The sequence below is a fragment of the Dama dama genome, chromosome 26 (genome assembly GCF_033118175.1).
Source record: "Dama dama isolate Ldn47 chromosome 26, ASM3311817v1, whole genome shotgun sequence".
Lineage (NCBI taxonomy): Eukaryota > Metazoa > Chordata > Mammalia > Artiodactyla > Cervidae > Dama > Dama dama.
In genome coordinates this window covers 51,637,313-51,657,820 of record NC_083706.1, presented here as the reverse complement: position 1 = coordinate 51,657,820, position 20,508 = coordinate 51,637,313, and the positions used below count along the sequence as shown (strand labels likewise).

At 41.2% G+C, this 20,508-nt stretch overlaps 1 protein-coding gene across 1 annotated transcript in view; it reads left to right on the top strand.

Moving 5' to 3' along the window:
• The window catches only part of PRKN (parkin RBR E3 ubiquitin protein ligase), a 1,218,605-nt gene that overhangs the window by 424,150 nt on the left and 773,947 nt on the right, over positions 1–20,508 (top strand). The window contains exon 5 of the mRNA XM_061130058.1: positions 2,949–3,067. Within this exon, the coding sequence (XP_060986041.1) occupies positions 2,949–3,067 (119 nt within the window). The remainder of the gene's footprint in view (positions 1–2,948; positions 3,068–20,508) is intronic.

The window sequence follows — 20,508 nt, the reverse complement described above, 5'->3', positions numbered from 1 at the left end:
GCTTTCAGGATTTACTGGAGGGCCCAGCTGCTTGACCACGTCGAGGCAACAGCTTGAGAAGCGCCGTAGCCGAGACTGACCTGACCTTGATCCTTCCTCCGACTGGCTATTAATCCCCCGCTTGTGCTGGCTCCGAGAGGCGCTGTGTAATAGATTGCATGTCATCTTGTATGCTTCCAGGGCACCCGCATCGGCATGCAGTATTTTCTGACTAACTTCTCAAGGACTTTAGTGAAGGTTGTAGCGCGTAGAGGTGGGTGTCCCAATCTTCAGATTCTGCCCGGCTGTATCATTAGCTGAAACAATATTGCGAACGTTGCTCTTGCCCTAAGGGAGAGAGAAAAATCATTTAGTTCCCTGCAGTTTCTGAGACGCTTCATTTACTATTGTCAAGCCCTTGCTAATACACGCTTTCAGCAATGCTTGTGTCTCTGCGCCCCACCCCGCCTCCTGTGTGAACATTTCTTATTTTCATTCTTTTCTTCCTCCCTCCCCACCCCCCTTTTTTTTTGGTTTAACCTTTACAGTAGGTTATGAAAATTGTAAGTTGATTTTGTTCGTATTGCTGATACAATTTTTAACAATAAAGTCTCTTTCCTCCTCCACTGCTCTTGTCATGGTACACATGAAAATTGTCAGAGTTCTTGTGATCTTCTGTCACTTGTTATGGTATTTCGATAACTTTAATATATGGTTCTGTGTGTTGCATTTTATGATATACACAAAACTTTAAGAATATGTGTTATGTCATTGTTGTATTTGCTAATAGCTATATAATACTCATATAGACTTGAATATCTTGCACAATAAGGCCCTAAAGCTGTGAAGAATTCTCAAAAATCATAGCTTCATTATCACTACAAATAATTCATCTTCCTTTTCACATTAAAGCTAATATTAATCTCTGGAAATTAATAATTATAAAATATATTGCTAGTAAGTGATAAAATTATAAAACTTGACATCTTTATCACGCTTTACATTTTTTTTCTTTTTTTTACTTTAGAAATTATGAAAGTATGATAACACATTTGCAAGAGACTGGAAAAATACAGAAGGTTATATAAAGTCCTACTATATATTAAAATTATTTTTATTAGATAAATTAAGATGTTAGTTGGAATTTCAATATCAAACTCTCAAAAATTACTAGAATGAATATACAGAGTATTAGAAGGATATAGTAGACTTGAAAACTTCCCTGATGGCTCCGTGGTAAAGAACCCACCTGCTCATGCAGGAAATTCGGGTTTGACCCATGGTTTGGGAAGATCCCTTGAAGAAGGAAATGGCAACCCACTCCTGTATTCTTGCCTGGGAAATCCCATGGACAGAGGAGCCTGACGGGCTACAGTCCACGGGGTCACAAAGAGTTGGACACAATCGAACGACTAAACAACAGTAGCAACAAACTGGAACTGAAAAGCAGTGTGAACCAATTCAATTAAGATTTATATAATATTCACACAAGAGTAGAATACAGATTCTATTCAAGTTCCCATGGTCTCGGAGACACTGGAACATACCCAGGGATATACAACAAGGTGCAAAATGTCCATGGTCTAAAGGTATTGAAATCATATAGAGTCTGTTATCTTATCACTGTGGAATTATGTTAGAAATCAGTATCAAAAAATATTTGGAAATAACCCATAGCCTCATATCACCACAAATATATATGTATAATTCATCTTCCCCTTCACATTGAAACTAAATATTAACCTCATAAGTCATAATTGCAAAGTATCTTGCCAGAAAATAATGATAAAACTTGACATCTTTATTATGCTTTACAGTTTACAGTGTACTGCCACCTCCCACATTAGGAGAGATGGCTACTAGACAAATGACACTTGACTATGTCTGCAGAGCCCCTTTTTGGAAGTTAGCAAAGCAAACAGTTGCATCAGACGTTAGGATCGTTTCTGTTTTCTCGTTATTGTCTGTACTATTTGTTTTTACTAAACCCCACATGTTTGACTGTCTCAAAGTTTTTGCTCTTAATGATCAACCGTATTTACTATTCATAATTTGTAGATGTTCTTAATGCTAATAGTAAAATTTTAAGCAAATCCTTATGTCATGACATTTTATGATACCCTACCTATTAAGAAGTAAAGTTAAGACCAAAAGGACTATTTAGTAATTTTAAAAATTTGGAAGTTGGTTATTTTACTGGTAATTGTATCCAGATACAGTTGGCTTTTGTAGATGTAGAGGTAAACAATTCAAAAGAAAATTCCCCTAGTTCACAGGCTACTACTATCCTGTATGGGGGTGTTTGAGAGAAATGATCAGAGATGTTTAATTATCTTTTTCTAAATGTTTTCCCAGCTTTTGCATGTATTATTTGAATGACATTTTTCTAGACAGAGGACACTCATGAAACGCAAAGCACCCATTTCCGCATAGGATTGCCGAGTCTGCTAAGGCCCTTAGGGCTCTTGTTTTATTTTGTGTGTGACTTTGTGTTGGAAAGTCTTCATTGGAAACTCAGCAAACTGTGATCATACCATTCAAATCATGAGAAGTGGGCTAAAAGATACAAGTTTAAGAGGAAAAATGAGAAGCCTTCCAAACTGGGTAAAGATGCATGAAATAAAATTCAGGAGCAGGGGCCTCTCAATTTCAAATGGTCCTACATCATCATCCTTTTAAAAATGTCAACAGCAAAGTATGCGATTAATTTCCTTTTGTTGCAGATACCCTTAGCCAGCTCTCCCAGCAGCAGGCTGGTTGCTACTTTGCTGAGTAAGACACAGGGCTCTCAGCAAGAAGAAGGAGAAATGTTTCACTCTTTTAAGCAAAAAATTGCATTTTCTAAATTTAATTGTTGGATCTTCACTGTATCACTTACCCTACTAATGTTTCAAAATGTTCAGGAGGAGTTAAGTCTCAGTGTGGATTCTGCATTGACTGGCTACGCCTTCTGCCTGTCTTCCCCGCAGGTAGACCGACCTACAGCAGCTTTTATATCTACTGCAAAGGCCCGTGTCAAGGAGTGCAGCCGGGAAAGCTCAGGGTGCGGTGTAGCACCTGCCAGCAAGCAACGCTCACCTTGGCCCAGGTAAGGAGACGTGGCGTGGGCAGCCTGCCGGAAAAAGGAACCCCAGACTGCCTTTCGGGGTTTCTCATCAGATATCACCCGTCACCAGAAATTTGACTTCCATGTGGTTGTAATGATTAATGGTATCTGAAGTTTCATTTAAAAATACACTGCTCTGTAAAAGTTTGGGTAGTACAGCGTCAGTACCCCCATTTCTTTAATCCAGGCCTGTTGACAGGAAATATCAGTTCCATTCAGTTCAGTTCAGTCGCTCAGCCGTGTCCAACTCTCTGCGACCCCATGGACTGCAGCACGCCAGGCCTCCCTGTCCATCGCCAACTCCTGGAGTTTACCCAAACTCATGTCCATCGTGTCGGGGAGGCCATCCAATCATCTTATCCTCTGTCATACCCTTCTCATCCTGCCTTCAATATTTCCCAGCATTAGGGTCTTTTCCAGTGAGGCGGTTCTTCGCATCAAGTGCCCAAATTATTGGAGTTTCAGCTTCAGCATCAGTCCTTCCAATGAATATTCAGGACTGATTTCCTTTAGGATGGACTGATTCGATCTTCTTTCAGGAAATATAGAGGCTGCTTTTATAACACAAGGAGATTGGGCATGTCTTATAGAAGCAGATCTTATTGAAGACCGTGGGACCGTTTCATATTTCAATCTGTGTGATGTGAACATGGTTGTATGCATAAGTCAAAATTTATTAGACTATTTATTTAAGGTTGGCACACTTGAGGTAAGTCATACCTCAATAAAAAAATGAAAAGGAAGTTGTAGATCCAGGACCAGTATGCATATAAAATATGGTTGGAAATCACGATGTACCATGGTCTCTGCTTGTCTTGTACAGCCCGCAAGCTGAGAATGTTTTGTATGGTTTTAAATGGTTTGGAAACTTCAAAAGAATAGTATTGCATGACCCGTGAATCATGACATGAAATTTACATCCCAGTGCCATCATAAAGTTTTGACATGTGGCTCCTCCCATATTTGTGCACGCAGTCTGTACCAGTGTTCTCTTGCCCTGGATCAGGGTTGGCCTGCAAAGCCAGACGTGTTTACTCTCTGGCCCTTTAGGGAGAAGGTTTGCTGGCCAACTTCCGATATAAAACCCCAGCACAGTGGTTCAGGGCCTCAGTGTGATAGCGGTGTAGAATCTGGCTAAAATGATGTGGACGCTGATGTCTTTAGGACATTGAAGGGCATTCTGATCAGCTCAGTGCTGAGATAGAGCCCAGGATACGCCAGAGCACAAAGAACTCTGCAGGCAACGGGGGCTGACGTGCAGAGCCGCACCCCTACCCCTCAGGCCCCAGTCATGGCTAGTGCATTTAGATTTTGTTCTGCAGCCTATGGCACAAGGGCAAAGCTTCACAGAGACCATGCATAAAGGGATGTTTTAAGACTGTTTCTTATCACTGAGCTGTTTATCACTGGGACTGAGTGTGGTGACAGATTGCAGGCAAAGAGGTTAATTATTCAACTATATATAGAGTTCATAACTGAGGGCCTAGATTACTGCGGTGTCCTGGCAGACAGGTCGTAAAGGAGGGCTGTGAGAGAACCTGAAGGATGTACTCATTAACGGGGAAATCGTGGATCCCTGACGCAAGCCTGGAAAAGTGGAATTACTCACAAATGTAATTCAAAGCTTCATCACGAGCCAGCATTTCAGCTTCACAGGGGGATCCACTGAGGCAGACAAACCCACAAAGGATACCTAGGTTTGTCTGCACCCACTGGAGTAGATCTTTTTCTGGGTGTCACTGGATAGTACTTCTGTCTGGGAAACGGGCTGCTCTAAAGTTGGTTCTCTCCTCTGCCACAAGCCTTTCTCAGTGCAATCCACAGCCTCTTCTGTTCCTCTGATCTGGACTGCGGTCCTGGTTGGGCCTCAGCTTCCAGTGGCTCTTAATAAAAGACAGCAATAAAAAATCATTACTGAATCCTGAACTTAATTCTTTTCATGCAGCATCTTATTTAATTATTTCATAACACTCTGCGTTAAGTCCTATTAGTAACCCTACTTTAGATTTGAGAAAAATGAGGCTTAAAGAGATTAAGAAAACGGGAACTTACACGTGCTGGATGAGGGGCTGAACGAAGCTGCGTGAGCGCACCGTCTAATCTCTGCAGTCCCCTCCTCTTTACCGCACAGAGCTTCTGGCCTGAAGGGTCATGTGCCCAAATAGCCTCGGTGCTCAGACAGGGACATGCAAACCGTCAGATGTAGGCGGTGGGCCTGTTGTGAGGACTTCAGGAGGCGGGCGCGTCAGGGCCCACATACAGGAGGCTGCTCCTGCCAGCGGTTGGCAGTGGTGGGGCGGGGGCGGAGGGCCACCCAACCTTGTACTGAGTCAAGAGAAACCACAGGTGGAGAATTTTATGTGACAGCTCTAGATTAAAAATGTTTTTTGTTGCGGGGGTGGGGGAGATAAAGCAGAAGAGAAAGAAACAATCTGGCAACAACTGCCTAATGTACCAAAGTACAGAGATGTAGGGATCCAGTGATGTATGAATATTAGGTGCTCATCAGAGCCTGGCATATGGGAAGTGCTTGGATTACAGTAAGGTGTGGTTGGGAGGGAGCCCGGTATGAACTGGGAACAGTGACTTTGGAGCTGGGCTGCTGGGGTCCAGGCCCAGGCACTTCCCCACTGCCTCTTTATGTCAACTAGGGGGCAGCTGTTAACTGAGATAATGGTATCTCTGTCTTATTTGCTGTGAAAGTTGTTTAATATATGAAAAACCCTTTGCACTGTAGCCTGAATACAAATACTCAGAAACCTTAAATGCTTTATTATTGTTATTTTGTTATCATTACTATTGTTGTTATTTGTATATACTTAAAGTACATATATACATAGTAATGTATACACGTATATGTATGTATGTATATATATATACACACACACACACACACACCCCACATACACTGATACATACTTCACATGTGTATTCACACACACACTTATGCACACTTCACTGCGACTCCAATCCAGCCTCTGGCTGACTGCTTTTAGAGAAGCAGAAGCACCTCCACTTGCGCCCTGATGATGACGAAGCTCCGTGATAAAGTCAGGTCAACGCTCCCCTGGACCAGTGCTTCCTTGGAGGGACGATCTCGTCCATCCTGTGGTTTCAGTCCCACTGCTTCGCAGATGCCCACTCTCATGACCAGCCCGAATTTGATCAGTTCCCAGAACTGCCCCACATCTGATTATTAAATGCAGACTTTTATTCCTCCTACATTATATTTTACTCTGCACATTGATGAGCACTCCTTAAGTTTGTCAAGAACCGCCTGACCCTTCCTCTCATCATTTCCTCTCCTGATAGACCAAAACTTCAACTGCATTATTGCAGGTATCATTACATTTTTGTCCTACATTCTATGCCGCTATCCATCTGTCTATATTCCAAGAGTCTGTAAGCCTCATAAGATCAGGTAACTTGTCGGTTTAGATCCCCAACAAGGGGATCCAACCAACATCTCACATGGTGTGTGGCCCATCTCGGGTGGCATCTGTATTTGAACTTGCACACACTGGTTCGGTAGATCCGCAACCTTTAGAAATTCTGTTTGCCTTTTCATAATTATATTAATCATAGCAATTATGATTGTTTTGCCACAATTTATTGACTTCCTTCCATTTATATGCTCGTGTTTGTATGTGCGTGCTAAACCGCTTCAGTCGCGCCCTACTTTTTGCCAGCCGCCTGTATTTTTCTCTCATTCTTATCACAGACCCGAGAGGAAGGTATCATTATCCGAGGTTTTTAACAAAGAGACTCCATGAAATTAGGTAATGAGTCCAAAATTACATGGTTGACAAATGTTGGTGCCAGGAGTGAAAATTATTTTCTGTGTTTTTCTCCAGAGCCCTAGCCTTTTTTTTTTTTATTTTTTAGGATAGATTGCATGCTATACAGATCTGCTAATAAATGTCCAATTATACAACGATTTCCCTCATATTTAAAATATCATTCAGAAATGCTCTTAGAAAAAATATGATTAGGGATTTAAAGAAAATGGAATCAAAGATTGTTTATTTAACCCAGAATTTTAGTACTGTTATTAGATGTGGTATAACTGGTACCTGGGCTTCCCTGGTGAGTCAGCTGGTAAAGAACCCACCTATAATGTGGGAGACCTGGGTTCGGTCCCTGGGTTGAGAAGATCCCCTGGAGGAGGGCACGGCAGCTCACTCCAGAGTTCTGGCCTGGAGAGTCCCATGGTCAGAGCAGCCTGGCAGGCTCTAGTTCATGGGTCGCAGAGAGTATAACATGACTAAGTGACTCCTTACACACAATACACATAGCTGGTACCCAGCAGATGAATAACGTTTCATTTCATTTTTTATTAAAAACAGAAATATTGTATTCTAACTCACATATACGGAATCTAGAAAAATTGTACTGAAGAACTGATTTACAGGGCGGTAATGGGGAAACAGGCATAGAGAATAGACTTATGGGCATGGGGAGAGGGGAGGAGAGGGTGATTTGTATGGAAAGAGTAACGTGGAAACTTACATCACCATATGTAAAATGGACAGCCAACGGGAATCTGCTGACTGTCTCAGGAATCTCAAACAGGAGCTCTGTAACAATACAGAGGGATGGGATAGGGAGGGAGAGGGGAGGGAGTTTCAAAAGGGAGGGGATATATGTATACCTATGGCTGATTCATGTTGAGGTTTGACAGAAAACAACAAAATTCTGTAAAGCAATTTTATCCTTCAATAAAAAAAAATAAATAAAAAAATAAAATTGAAGTACTACCTTCAGACAGTATCTCTCTGGAGCAGCTGACTGATCACACTGGCAGTTGATCTACAAGTTAAGCCTTGGTAATGACTTAGCAGGTGCTGAACTCACTAAAAGGACGGGTTTCTAAGCAAGGATAGATAAGCGTTAGCGTTCATTCTTCCAAACTTTATAAAGATCTGCAACTTACACAATTTTCTCTGGTCAGGAAAAGAAAAAATTACAGAAGAAACAGAATCTCGTGTAGCTGACTAGTTAGGGAACAGAGTGTGGTTTACCTGAGCTTCTTTTTTTTTTTTTTTTCAGTGGGTTTTGTCATACATTGATATGAATCAGCCATGGATTTACACGTATTCCCTGTCCCGATCCCCGCTCCCACCTCCCTCTCCACCCGATTCCCCCGGGTCCTCCCAGTGCACCAGGGTGGAGCACTTGTCTCATGCATCCCACCTGGGCTGGTGATCTGTTTCACCATAGATAATATACATGCTGTTCTTTCAAAACCCTCACATTCTCCCACAGAGTTCAAAAGTCTGTTCTGTATTTCTGTGTCTCTTTTTCTGTTTTGCATATAGGGTTATCGTTACCATCTTTCTAAATTCCATATATATGTGTTAGTATGCTGTAATGTTCTTTATCTTTCTGGCTTACTTCACTCTGTATAAGGGGCTCCAGCTTCATCCATCTCATTAGGACTGGTTCAAATGAATTCTTTTTAATGGCTGAGTAATATTCCATGGTGTATATGTACCACAGCTTCCTTATCCATTCGTCTGCTGATGGGCATCTAGGTTGCTTCCATGTCCTGGCTATTTTAAACAGTGCTGCGATGAACATTGGGGTGCACGTGTCTCTTTCAGATCTGGTTTCCTCAGTGTGTATGCCCAGAAGTGGGATTGCTGGGTCATATGGCAGTTCTATTTCCAGTTTTTTAAGAAATCTCCACACTGTTTTCCATAGCGGCTGTACTAGTTTGCATTCCCACCAACAGTGTAAGAGGGTTCCCTTTTCTCCACACCCTCTCCAGCATTTATTGCTTGTGGACTTTTGGATAGCAGCCATCCTGACTGGCGTGTAATGGTACCTCATTGTGGTTTTGATTTGCATTTCTCTAATAATGAGTGATGTTGAGCATCTTTTCATGTGTTTGTTAGCCATCTGTATGTCTTCTTTGGAGAAATGTCTGTTTAGTTCTTTGGCCCATTTTTTGATTGGGTCATTTATTTTTCTGGAATTGAGCTGCAGGAGTTGCTTGTATATTTTTGAGATTAATCCTTTGTCTGTTTCTTCATTTGCTATTATTTTCTCCCAATCTGAGGGCTGTCTTTTCACCTTACTTATAGTTTCCTTTGTAGTGCAAAAGCTTTTAAGTTTCATTAGGTCCCATTTGTTTAGTTTTGCTTTTATTTCCAATATTCTGGGAGGTGGGTCATAGAGGATCTTGCTTTGATTTATGTCGGAGAGTGTTTTGCCTATGTTCTCCTCTAGGAGTTTTATAGTTTCTGGTCTTACATTTAGATCTTTAATCCATTTTGAGTTTATTTTTGTGTATGGTGTTAGAAAGTGTTCTAGTTTCATTCTTTTACAAGTGGTTGACCAGTTTTCCCAGCACCACTTGTTAAAGAGGTTGTCTTTTTTCCATTGTATATCCTTGCCTCCTTTGTCAAAGATAAGGTGTCCATAGGTTCGTGGATTTATCTCTGGGCTTTCTATTCTGTTCCATTGATCTATATTTCTGTCTTTGTGCCAGTACCATACTGTGTTGATGACTGTGGCTTTGTAGTAGAGTCTGAAGTCAGGCAGGTTGATTCCTCCAGTTCCATTCTTCTTTCTCAAGATTACTTTGGCTATCCGAGGTTTTTTGTATTTCCATACAAATTGTGAAATTCTTTGGTCTAGTTCTGTGAAAAATACCGTTGGTAGCTTGATAGGGATTGCATTGAATCTATAGACTGCTTTGGGTAGAATAGCCATTTTGACAATATTGATTCTTCCAATCCATGAACACGGTATGTTTCTCCATCTGTTTGTGTCCTCTTTGATTTCTTTCATCAGTGTTTTATAGTTTTCTATGTATAGGTCCTTTGTTTCTTTAGGTAGATATACTCCTAAGTATTTTATTCTTTTTGTTGCAATGGTGAATGGTATTGTTTCCTTAATTTCTCTTTCTGTTTTTTCATTGTTACTATATAGGAATGCAAGGGATTTCTGTGTGTTAATTTTATATCCTTCAACTTTACTATATTCATTGATTAGCTCTAGTAATTTTCTGGTAGAGTCTTTAGGGTTTTCTATGTAGAGGATCATGTCATCTGCAAACAGTGAGAGTTTCACTTCTTCTTTTCCTATCTGGATTGCTTTTACTTCTTTTTCTGCTCTGACTGCTGTGGCCAGAACTTCCAACACTATGTTGAATAGTAGGGGTGAGAGTGGGCACCCTTGTCTTGTTCCTGATTTCAGGGGAAATGCTTTCAATTTTTCATCATTGAGGGTGATGCTTGCTGTGGGTTTGTCATATATAGCTTTTATTATGTTGAGGTATGTTCCTGCTTTTTGGAGAGTTTTAATCATAAATGAGTGTTGAATTTTGTCAAAGGCTTTCTCTGCATCTATTGAGATAATAATATGGTTTTTATCTTTCAATTTGTTAATGTGGTGTATTACATTGATTGATTTGCATATATTAAAGAATCCTTGCATTCCTGAGATAAAGCCCACTTGGTCATGGTGTATGATTTTTTTAATATGTTGTTGGATTCTGTTTGCTAGAATTTTGTTAAGGATTTTTGCATCTATGTTCATCAGTGATATTGGCCTATAGTTTTCTTTTTTTGTGGCATCTTTGTCTGGTTTTGGAATTAGGGTGATGGTGGCCTCCTAGAATGAGTTTGGAAGCTTACCTTCCTCTGCAATTTTCTGGAAGAGTTTGAGTAAGATAGGTGTTAGCTCTTCTCTAAATTTTTGGTAGAATTCAGCTGTGAAGCCATCTGGACCTGGGCTTTTGTTTGCTGGAAGATTTTTGATTACAGTTTCGATTTCCTTGCTTGTGATGGGTCTGTTAAGATCTTTTATTTCTTCCTGGTTCAGTTTTGGAAAGTTATACTTTTCTAAGAATTTGTCCATTTCATCCAAGTTGTCCATTTTATTGGCATAGAGCTGCTGGTAGTAGTCTCTTATGATCCTTTGTATTTCAGTGTTGTCTGTGGTGATCTCTCCATTTTCATTTCTAATTTTGTTAATTTGGTTCTTCTCTCTTTGTTTCTTAATGAGTCTTGCTAATGGTTTGTCAATTTTGTTTATTTTTTCAAAAAACCAGCTTTTAGCTTTGTTGATTTTTGCTATGGTCTCTTTAGTTTCTTTTGCATTTATTTCTGCCCTAATTTTTAAGATTTCTTTCCTTCTGCTAACCCTGGGGTTCTTCATTTCTTCCTTCTCTAATTGCTTTAGGTGTAGAGTTAGGTTATTTATTTGTTTTTTTTCTTGTTTCTTGATATAAGCCTGTAATGCTATGAACCTTCCCGTTAGCACTGCTTTTACAGTGTCCCATAGGTTTTGGGTTGTTGTGTTTTCATTTTCATTCATTTCTATACATATTTTGATTTCTTTTTTGATTTCTTCTATGATTTGTTGGTTATTCAGAAGCGTGTTATTTAGCCTCCATATGTTTGAAGTTTTAACAATTTTTTTCCTGTAATTGAGATCTAATCTTACTGCACTGTGGTCAGAAAAGATGACTGGAATGATTTCAATTTTTTGGAATTTTCCAAGACCAGATTTATGGCCCAGGATGTGGTCTATTATGGAGAATGTTCCGTGTGCACTTGAGAAAAAGGTGAAGTTGATTGTTTTGGGGTGAAATGTCCTATAGATATCAATTAGGTCTAGCTGGTCCATTGTCTCATTTAAGGTTTGTGTTTCCTTGTTAATTTTCTGTTTAGTTGATTTATCCATAGTTGTGAGTGGGGTATTAAAGTCTCCCACTATTATTGTGGTACTATTAATTTCCTCTTTCATACTCGTTAGTGTTTGCCGCACATATTGCGGTGCTCCTATGTTGGGTGCATATATATTTATAATTGTTATATCTTCTTTTTTGATTGATCCTTTGATCATTATGTAGTGTCCTTCTTTGTCTCTTTTCACATCCTTTATTTGAAAGTCTATTTTATCTGATATGAGTATTGCGACTCCTGCTTTCTTTTGGTCTCCGTTTGCATGAAATATTTTTTTCCAGCCCTTCACTTTTAGTCTGTATGTGTTTCTTGTTTTGAGGTGGGCCTCTTGTAGACAGCATATATAGGGGTCTTGTTTTTGTATCCATTCAGCCAATCTTTGTCTTTTGGTTGGGGCATTCAACCCATTTACATTTAGGGTAATTATTGATAGGTGTGGTCCCGTTGCCATTTACTTTGTTGTTTTGGGTTCACGTTTATACAACCTTTCTGCATTTCCTGTCTAGAGAAGATCCTTTAGCATTTGATGAAGAGCTGGTTTGGTGGTGCTGAATTCTCTCAGCTTTTGCTTATCTGTAAAGCTTTTGAATTCTCCTTCATATCTGAATGAGATCCTTGCTGGATACAGTAATCTAGGTTGTAGGTTATTCTCTTTCATTACTTTCAGTACGTCCTGCCATTCCCTTCTGGCCTGGAGGGTTTCTATTGATAGATCAGCTGTTATCCTTATGGGAATCCCTTTGTGAGTTATTTGTTGTTTCTCCCTTACTGCTTTTAATATTTGTTCTTTGTGTTTGATCTTTGTTAATTTGATTAGTATGTGTCTTGGGGTGTTTCGCCTTGGGTTTATCCTGTTTGTGACTCTCTGGGTTTCTTGGACTTGGGTGGCTATTTCCTTCCCCATTTTAGGGAAGTTTTCAGCTATTATCTCCTCGAGTATTTTCTCATGGCCTTTCTTTTTGTCTTCTTCTTCTGGAACTCCTATGATTCGAATTTTGGGGCGTTTCACAGTGTCCCAGAGGTCCCTGAGGTTGTCCTCATTTCTTTTGATCCTTTTTTCTTTTTTCCTCTCTGCTTCATTTATTTCTACCATTTTATCTTCTACCTCACTTATCCTATCTTCTGCCTCCGTTATTCTACTCTTGGTTCCCTCCAAAGTGTTTTTGATCTCATTCATTGCATTATTCATTTTTAATTGACTCTTTTTTATTTCTTCTAGGTCTTTAGTAAACATTTCTTGAATCTTTTCAATCTTTGTTTCCAGGCTATTTATCTGTAACTCCATTTTGTTTTCAAGATTTTGGATCATTTTTATTATCATTATTCTAAATTCTTTTTCAGGTAGATTCCCTATCTCCTCCTCTTTTGTTTGACTTGGTGGGCATTTTTCATGTTCCTTTACCTGTTGGGTATTTCTTTGCCTTTTCATCTTGTTTAGATTGCTGTATCTGGAGTGGGCTTTCTGTATTCTGGAGGTCTGTGATTCCTTTTTATTGTGGAGGATTAACCCAGTGGGTGGGGTTAGACGATTGGCTTGTCAAGGTTTCCTGGTTAGGGAAGCTTGCGTCAGTGTTCTGGTGCGTGGAACTTGATTTCTTCTCTTTGGAGAGCAATGGAGTGCCCAGTAATGAGTTTTGAGATGGGTCTATGTGTTCGTGTGACCTTGGGCAGCCTGTATGTTGATGTTCAGGGCTATGTTCCTGCGTTGCTGGAGAATTTTCATGGTATGTCTTGCTCTAAAACTCATTGGCTCTTGGGTGGTGGTTGGTTTCAGTGTAGGTATGGAGGCTTTTGGACAGTCACTAATTACTTAAAGTTCCATGTAGTCAGGAGTTTTCTGGTGTTTTCAGGTTTTGGGCTTAAGTCTCCTGCCTCTGGATTTCAGTTTTATTCTTCCTGTAGTCTCAGGACTTCTCCAACTATACAGCCCTGATAAGAAAACTTCTAGGTTAATGGCTAAAAGATTCTCCCCCGTTAGGGACACCCAGAGAGGTTCACAGAGTTACATGAAGAAGAGGAGAGGGAGGAGGGAGATAGAGATGAACAGGAGGAGAAAAAGGGGGACTCAAGAGGAGAGAGACACATCTACGCAGCTGTCTGTTCCCAGAGTGTTCTCCGTAGCCCAGTCACCTACAAAGATTCACAGAATTGGATTGGGAAGAGAAGGGGAAAGGAGGAAATAGAGGTGTTCTGAGGTAGAAAACGGAGAGTCAAGATTGGGAGAGAATAATCTTCAGTTTAAAAATAGGGCTTCTCTTCTTCTTTTTTTTTTTTTGTAAGGTTATAGTGTATTGAAAATGAAAATTAAGGAGTAGTAGAGGAGTACTAGAGGACTTTAAAAGAAATAAGAGAAAAAGAAAAATAGAAAATAGAAGAGAAAAAGGAAAGAAAAAAAAAGAAGAAAAAAGAAAAAGAAAAAAAAATTTTTTTTTCCCTAATTAAAAAAATCGTAAAAATCTATGGAAATGAAAGTTAAGGAGTAATGGGGGAGTAATAGGGGATTTTAAAGGAAAATAAAAGAGAAAAAATAAAAAAGAAAAAATAAAAAAAAAAGAGAGAAAAAAGTAAAATTATATCTAGGAGTTTCTCTGGAGCTGTTGTGGTCAGTGTGGTTTCGGCTCAGTTTCAGATAGCTCCTCGTTCCAGCTTACACTTCTCGATATCTATAGGGCCCTTCCGGTGTAGTCAGTGTTTTCTAGAGGGATTTTAATCTGTTGCGCCAGTCCCTTCTGAGGCGGTTCCCTTTGTTTATTTGGCTTCTGTTTGCCGGTCTCTTCAGAGCCTCATTTCCGGTCTCTTCAGAGCCTCATTTCCGGTCTCTTCAGAGCCTCATTTCCGCCCTGACACAGGCGGGCGGAGGTGGACTCTTATTCAGGTAGCTAGTTCCGTCGCTCTGCGGGGAGGGCCTGGCGCTGCCGGGAGGGGCTGACGCTGCGGGGAGAGGCTGGCGCCGCGGGGAGGGGCTGGCGCTGCCGGGAGGGGCTGGCGCTGCGGGGCGGGGCTGGCGCTGCCGGGGCGGGGCTGGCGCTGCGGGGCGGGGCTGGCGCTGCGGGGCGGGGCTGGCGCTGCGGGGCGGGGCTGGCGCTGCGGGGAGGGGCTGGCGCTGCCGGGAGGGGCTGGCACTGCCCTCTCCGTCTGCGCCGCTCAGGCTCCCGGCTGTTCTATATGGAGCGCGCCCCGCGCTGCGCGAGGTTCCAGCCCGCGGGTGTTCCACAAAAGCGCGGAAGGAAAAGCTGCGCCTGCTCTCTGCGCCTTCCCCGTCAGAGCGGTCCAGGCAGCGAGGGGCTTGGTGGGCGCACTCTCCCCAGGTGTGGCGCGCCCACTCCCCTCCGCGGACCCAGTCTCAGTTTCCGCTGGCGCCAGTCGGGTGCGCGCGCCTTCTGCCCTCCGCGTCCCCAGCCCCAGTCCCCGCCCGCGCCGGTCGGGTGCCTGCGCCCTGTGTCTCGCCGCGACCTTCCCCTCCTCCCTGCCTCCTGCCTCCGGCGGGGCTGGGCCGGTCCGCAGCCTGCGAGCTCCTCTCTGGACCCTCTCGGTCTCTTTGTTCTGCGAACGGCCGGCAGCGTGTTCGGGCCGGTTAATTTACTCTCTCTCCTCTGGTCTCCCACAGTTCATGTTGGCAACTCACAGAAGCTCCCTCCGATTGTCCTCAGGGCACTCAGGCCCGGACCCTACCCCAAGCAATGCCGCCTAAGACTCCCTTCCCGGGACGGATCTCCGTCCTTAGCTCTTTTGTCTCACTTTTTATCTTTTATATTTTGTCCTACCTCCTTTCGAAGACAATGGGCTGCTTTTCTGGGCGCCTGATGACCTCAGCTAGCGATCAGAAGTTGTTTTGTGAAGTTTGCTCTGCGTTCAGTTATTCTTTTGATGAATTTGTAGGAGAGAAAGTGGTCTCCGCGTCCTACTCCTCCGCCATCTTGGCTCCTCCCCCCTACCTGAGCTTCTGCAAGGAGCTTTTTATACACAGGGAGACAAAATCTACTTGGCCACTTGGCTTTTTTTTTTTTTTTACATTTTTTTAATGTAGTTTTATTTTTTCTGGTCGAAAGAAATCAGTTTGGAATAAGCCCCATGCTTTTCATGAGTCTTAATTGGAACCTCCTAATTATTTTTTCTTATTGTTGGTAGTGATAGTGTTAATTGCTCAGTCTTTGTGACCCCATGGAATGTAGCCTGCCAGGCTCCTCGGTCCATGAAATTTTCTAGGCAAAAATACCAGACTGGGTAGCCATTCCCTTCTCCAGGGGATCTTCCCCAACCCAGGGATCGAACCTGGGTCTCCTGCATTTCAGGCAGAATCTTTTCCATCTGAGCCACCAGGGATTTATTAATAATTCCAGCATTTCTTCACAATATTGAAGTGTTGCATGCAAAATAATGAGCTGTCTCTCATAGGTAATACTCTTAAGGTTGAATTGTTGAAATGTTTCATATTAAATGTGAAACTCATAATAAATTAACAAGAAAGATGAACAGTCATTTCCATCATGATGTTAGGATGGGGAAACTGTGCTCTGAAGCTTTGCCCTGACCTTGAGGAGAACTTGAGCATCAGCTTACAGAAACGCCAAGTTTTCTTCTGTCTCCAAAATCAAATGATCTTCTCTAATTTATGGTGACCTTGACCAGGGTTTCCATTAACGGAAATAGCCTTTAGAAAAATGAACACTCGCTGGAAAGTCATGAGCAATGACTGATTGGAACTACATGGCAGGCAGCCAATTTTCAGTTGCCTGTTCAAAGATGGTCCACATACATGCACACAGAAATGACATGGGGTTGAACATAGAGGGAGGTCACTCTGTCTATCTGTATACATTTCTGATTGTGATCGTGAATAACAAAATTAATGATTTAAAAATAACCTGTGACCTTACTGTTTCCTTCAGTAGATAGGAAGTGCAGAAAATCAAATGACGAGTATATCATGTGCTTGAAGCCTTCTTTATTTCTTAATCTAGAAAAGTGACAGGAAAAATAAGATTTTCCAAGATGTGTAGATTATACACTATTTTTAGGATAACTAGAAATTATAGAATAAATGCATGTTGGAAAAAGAAGCAGGATGAAGAGGAGGAAAGATGCTTTTCCCTCTCCCTTTCTCCGGGATTCCTGCCAAATTCAAGGTTAGAATATCAGTAGGCATGGTTCCTTATACCGTCTGTCCTGTATTTAAATTATAAGTGTTAGTGGGAAAGAGTGAGCCTTCCGGTGAAGAAGGAAGTTTTATATATATATAGTCAGATGCGCCTCCTAGCTCAAGCTCTCAAAGGTTTCCTAGGACCAATGTATATAAACACAGGCCTTTGAGAGTCTGTGTGACTTATTAAAATTTTTGCCTGGGCTGGTGAAGAGTAGTGAGATGTGATGCTGATGCTGAGGGTTCTGTGCCAGGGGATCACCCTGAGAGGGTTTCTCCTCCTGATCCCTGAAGGCTTCCACTCACCACATCCCAGCAGTGTTCTCTGCTGCCTCCTGGATGAGGCATCCTGTTCCTTCCCTCATCACGCCCAGTTGGTGACCACAGTCTGGATGGACAATACCTCCTGTGGACAACAAATCTTCTGTGGTAGGACGAACTGCTTGTCCTACTAGAACACAGGCTTATAATGTGGTCAGGATGTTTAAGAGTAAAATCATTTGACTCTAAAAATAATTACAAGTGAACGAGTGAACCCACAGAACCTAGCGTCCTGTCTGGGAATACCGCGCGAGGCTCGGAATTGCCTGGGAACAAAGACCTGGAGAGAACGGTCTCTGGGGTCCTCTCTTCCATCAGATGAACTGGATTTGAATTCTGATGCTGCAGCTGTTTGGCTGCATGATTTGGGTCAAGTTGCTTAACAGGTCTCCATTCTCTTGTCACCCAATCAAAAAAAAATTTCATTAAAGTTATTGTGAGGATTAAATGACTTAACTCATTAAAGTATTTCAAACACTACTTGGCAAGTAAGAAACATCCAGCTCTTACTGTCATTTCTTCAAGTGAAGATAACTTTTGATTTTCTACCAAACACACATTGAAGTAACTGAACTCATGTTATAAACTTATACTACTAGGAAGCGTCAGTTCTGATTACGTTACAAATTATCAATCCCTCCAGCACAAGCTCTAGGTAACCTGAGTTATCTGCTGTTAGCATCTTTTTGTTTGCACTCAGTTTATTGGTCTTAAAATGCATCAGAAGCCAGGAGATTACTGTAGCCAAGAATTGTTGATTTTTTTTCCCCCTCTACTATCACTATAATTACTTTATCTCAAAAGGAACTTTATCTTTGCCACTCTAATAAGATACTCTGCCATGGAATAGCATTAAAGCTAAAAGGTTTCTGATGAGAAATGGTTCAATAAATAGAGTAAGATGTAAAATGCCTGACATGATGGATTTTATTTAAAATGGGTTTATAGATTAGGAACAATTCAGGTTAAGAAATTTATTAAGGAATATATTCTAAATGCATCACTATTCCTAAACTTAATATTTGTTAGAGATTAATTGTTATCAGGAGTCTACTGATTTCCCTCCCAGATGGCGCATTGATGAAAGAATCCACCCACTAAAAAGGAGATGCAAGAAACGCGAGTTCAGTCCTGGGGTCAGGAAGATCGTTTCGAGTAGGAAATGGCAATTCACTCCAGTATTCATGTCTGGGAAATCCCTTGGACAGAATAGCCTGGTGGGCTACAGTCTGTGTGGTCACAAAGAGTCAGATGCACCTGAGCACAGACACAGACTCTTCCATATGTAATAAAGTCACAGGTATAATAAAACCATAGATGAGACAGGAGACTGGACAGATTGGCTCTTTGGACTTGGCTTGAGCCGCATGTTCAGGGGAGCGTGAGAGCACAGAGTGGACACAAGAGATTTTTCATCAGAGTCTGTGTGAGAATCAGGGCAAAAGTGAGAACTGCTTACAATCCGAGCCCAGGTGTTGAATGAGGCCTGGGATGATTCAGGCACCCAGGGGATGCTGGGTGGGGCCACCAGATTAGCACACAACATATGTGAAATGAGTGTGTATATATTTAAAAGTGTATCAGATTCTTTATCACATTATTCCCCAAGTGCATTCACTTACTGTGTATGTATCATGAGGGATTGGTGTTATTAGCCTTTATTGAATGTTTACCAGACACCAAGATCTAAGCTCAGCATTTTACCTAAATATCCCATTTAATTGGTATGTCATTTGAATAGTGTTCTTTCTCAGTTTCCTATATATGCATTGTTATGGCAGTGTGGTTCATATTACTTCTAATGAAAACTGTGACCAAAGTTTTCCAAAGTCTGTCAGTCAATAAGGACATACGGTCATTAATGTATTATTTGGAATTTGGTTGCACGATACAGAATTTTATTCGTCATTTAAGATGATACTTTTAAAACAATTACAAGAGAAATATGTATGGGACTACAAAGAGAACATAGAGAATATTTGGCAAAAATCACAAACTGAGTACATTCATGAAACATAAAGAAAAAGATAAGATTTCTTTAAGGAAATTTTATTGTACAGTTTACGATTTCACTTTAAGTTGAAGTTAAATGTAACATGTTTTAAAACAGGGTGGCTTTGTTTATTGGTTAATAGTGCTGTTCAGTGAGAGAATACGTGCTCATCAGACGCTTACTCTGGAAGGACTTGTGGCATCTTAAGCACTGATGGTACCTCTGCTGTCCATGACCCTTAATGTCACAGAACCAGGCATCGTGGTATTGAGTCTGCAAGCCAGCAGGACAATGGGGAGCAGCCAAGCTGGTCTCATTTATTTATAAAAAGAAATAATAACACTGATACTTTTAAGAAGCCTCTTTGCAGGCTTCCCCTTACAGCTCATTGTTTATAACCTGGCCACATAGCCACTAAGAATTACAAAGAAAGCTTGAAAAGCAAGTGTTTCCCAAAGGTTAACAGGGTAGCCATATTTCGCTCAGGCCAATTTATTTATCTGTGGGCTTTTGTCCATTGATTCTCCAATCAAAACCATCGTTGTACTAATAAGGAGAGAAGTTGAGATGGACACTGGTAGGCAATGACTGAAGGTGCCGTATTTGTAAATCCACAATTATTTTAGATCACTGTGATGGACTCATCAATTTCCTTACTGAGTTTAAGTTTTATTGGCATATACTCTATCACTGTGGCTGCCCTAAAGGGGTTTGGCCAGCCGTGAACTTGTTTTTGAGAGTGAAACGCTTCTGGTGTTTCAGGGGTTGTTTTTGCTCATAAATGTAGCTCCCTGGTTTCCTACAGAATGAAACTGAAATATTATCCATTTGACCACTTAGAAGCTTTACTAAGAATTATGGAAAGAAAAAAAAATAGATCTTTAGGGCAGTGGGTTAATTTATTTTTTCTTTGCTTAAGAAGAAAATGGCTCTAAAACCTCATTGGGGAAAGATAAATAGAATTTAGTAGCTCTGTCATACTCCACAGCAGATTGTTTGTCGATACATTATAAAGAATGACCATATTACCTGGTGCTAATAAAATGTGAGGGGCAGAGTCACATTGAGTAAAACTACAGAATTAGGCAAGACAGTGCAGATCATGAGTGCAGTTTGGTTTTTTTCAGTTATTTTCCAGAAGCATTGGTGCTTATGCAGGCATGCCATAGTCCAACTGGGAATATCAAGCTACCTGCATAAATGCATCGCTGAAGCCAGATGGGAAATGGAGAGGTTAATTGACTTTAGTTGGGTCCACAGTGAGAGAGGAGCC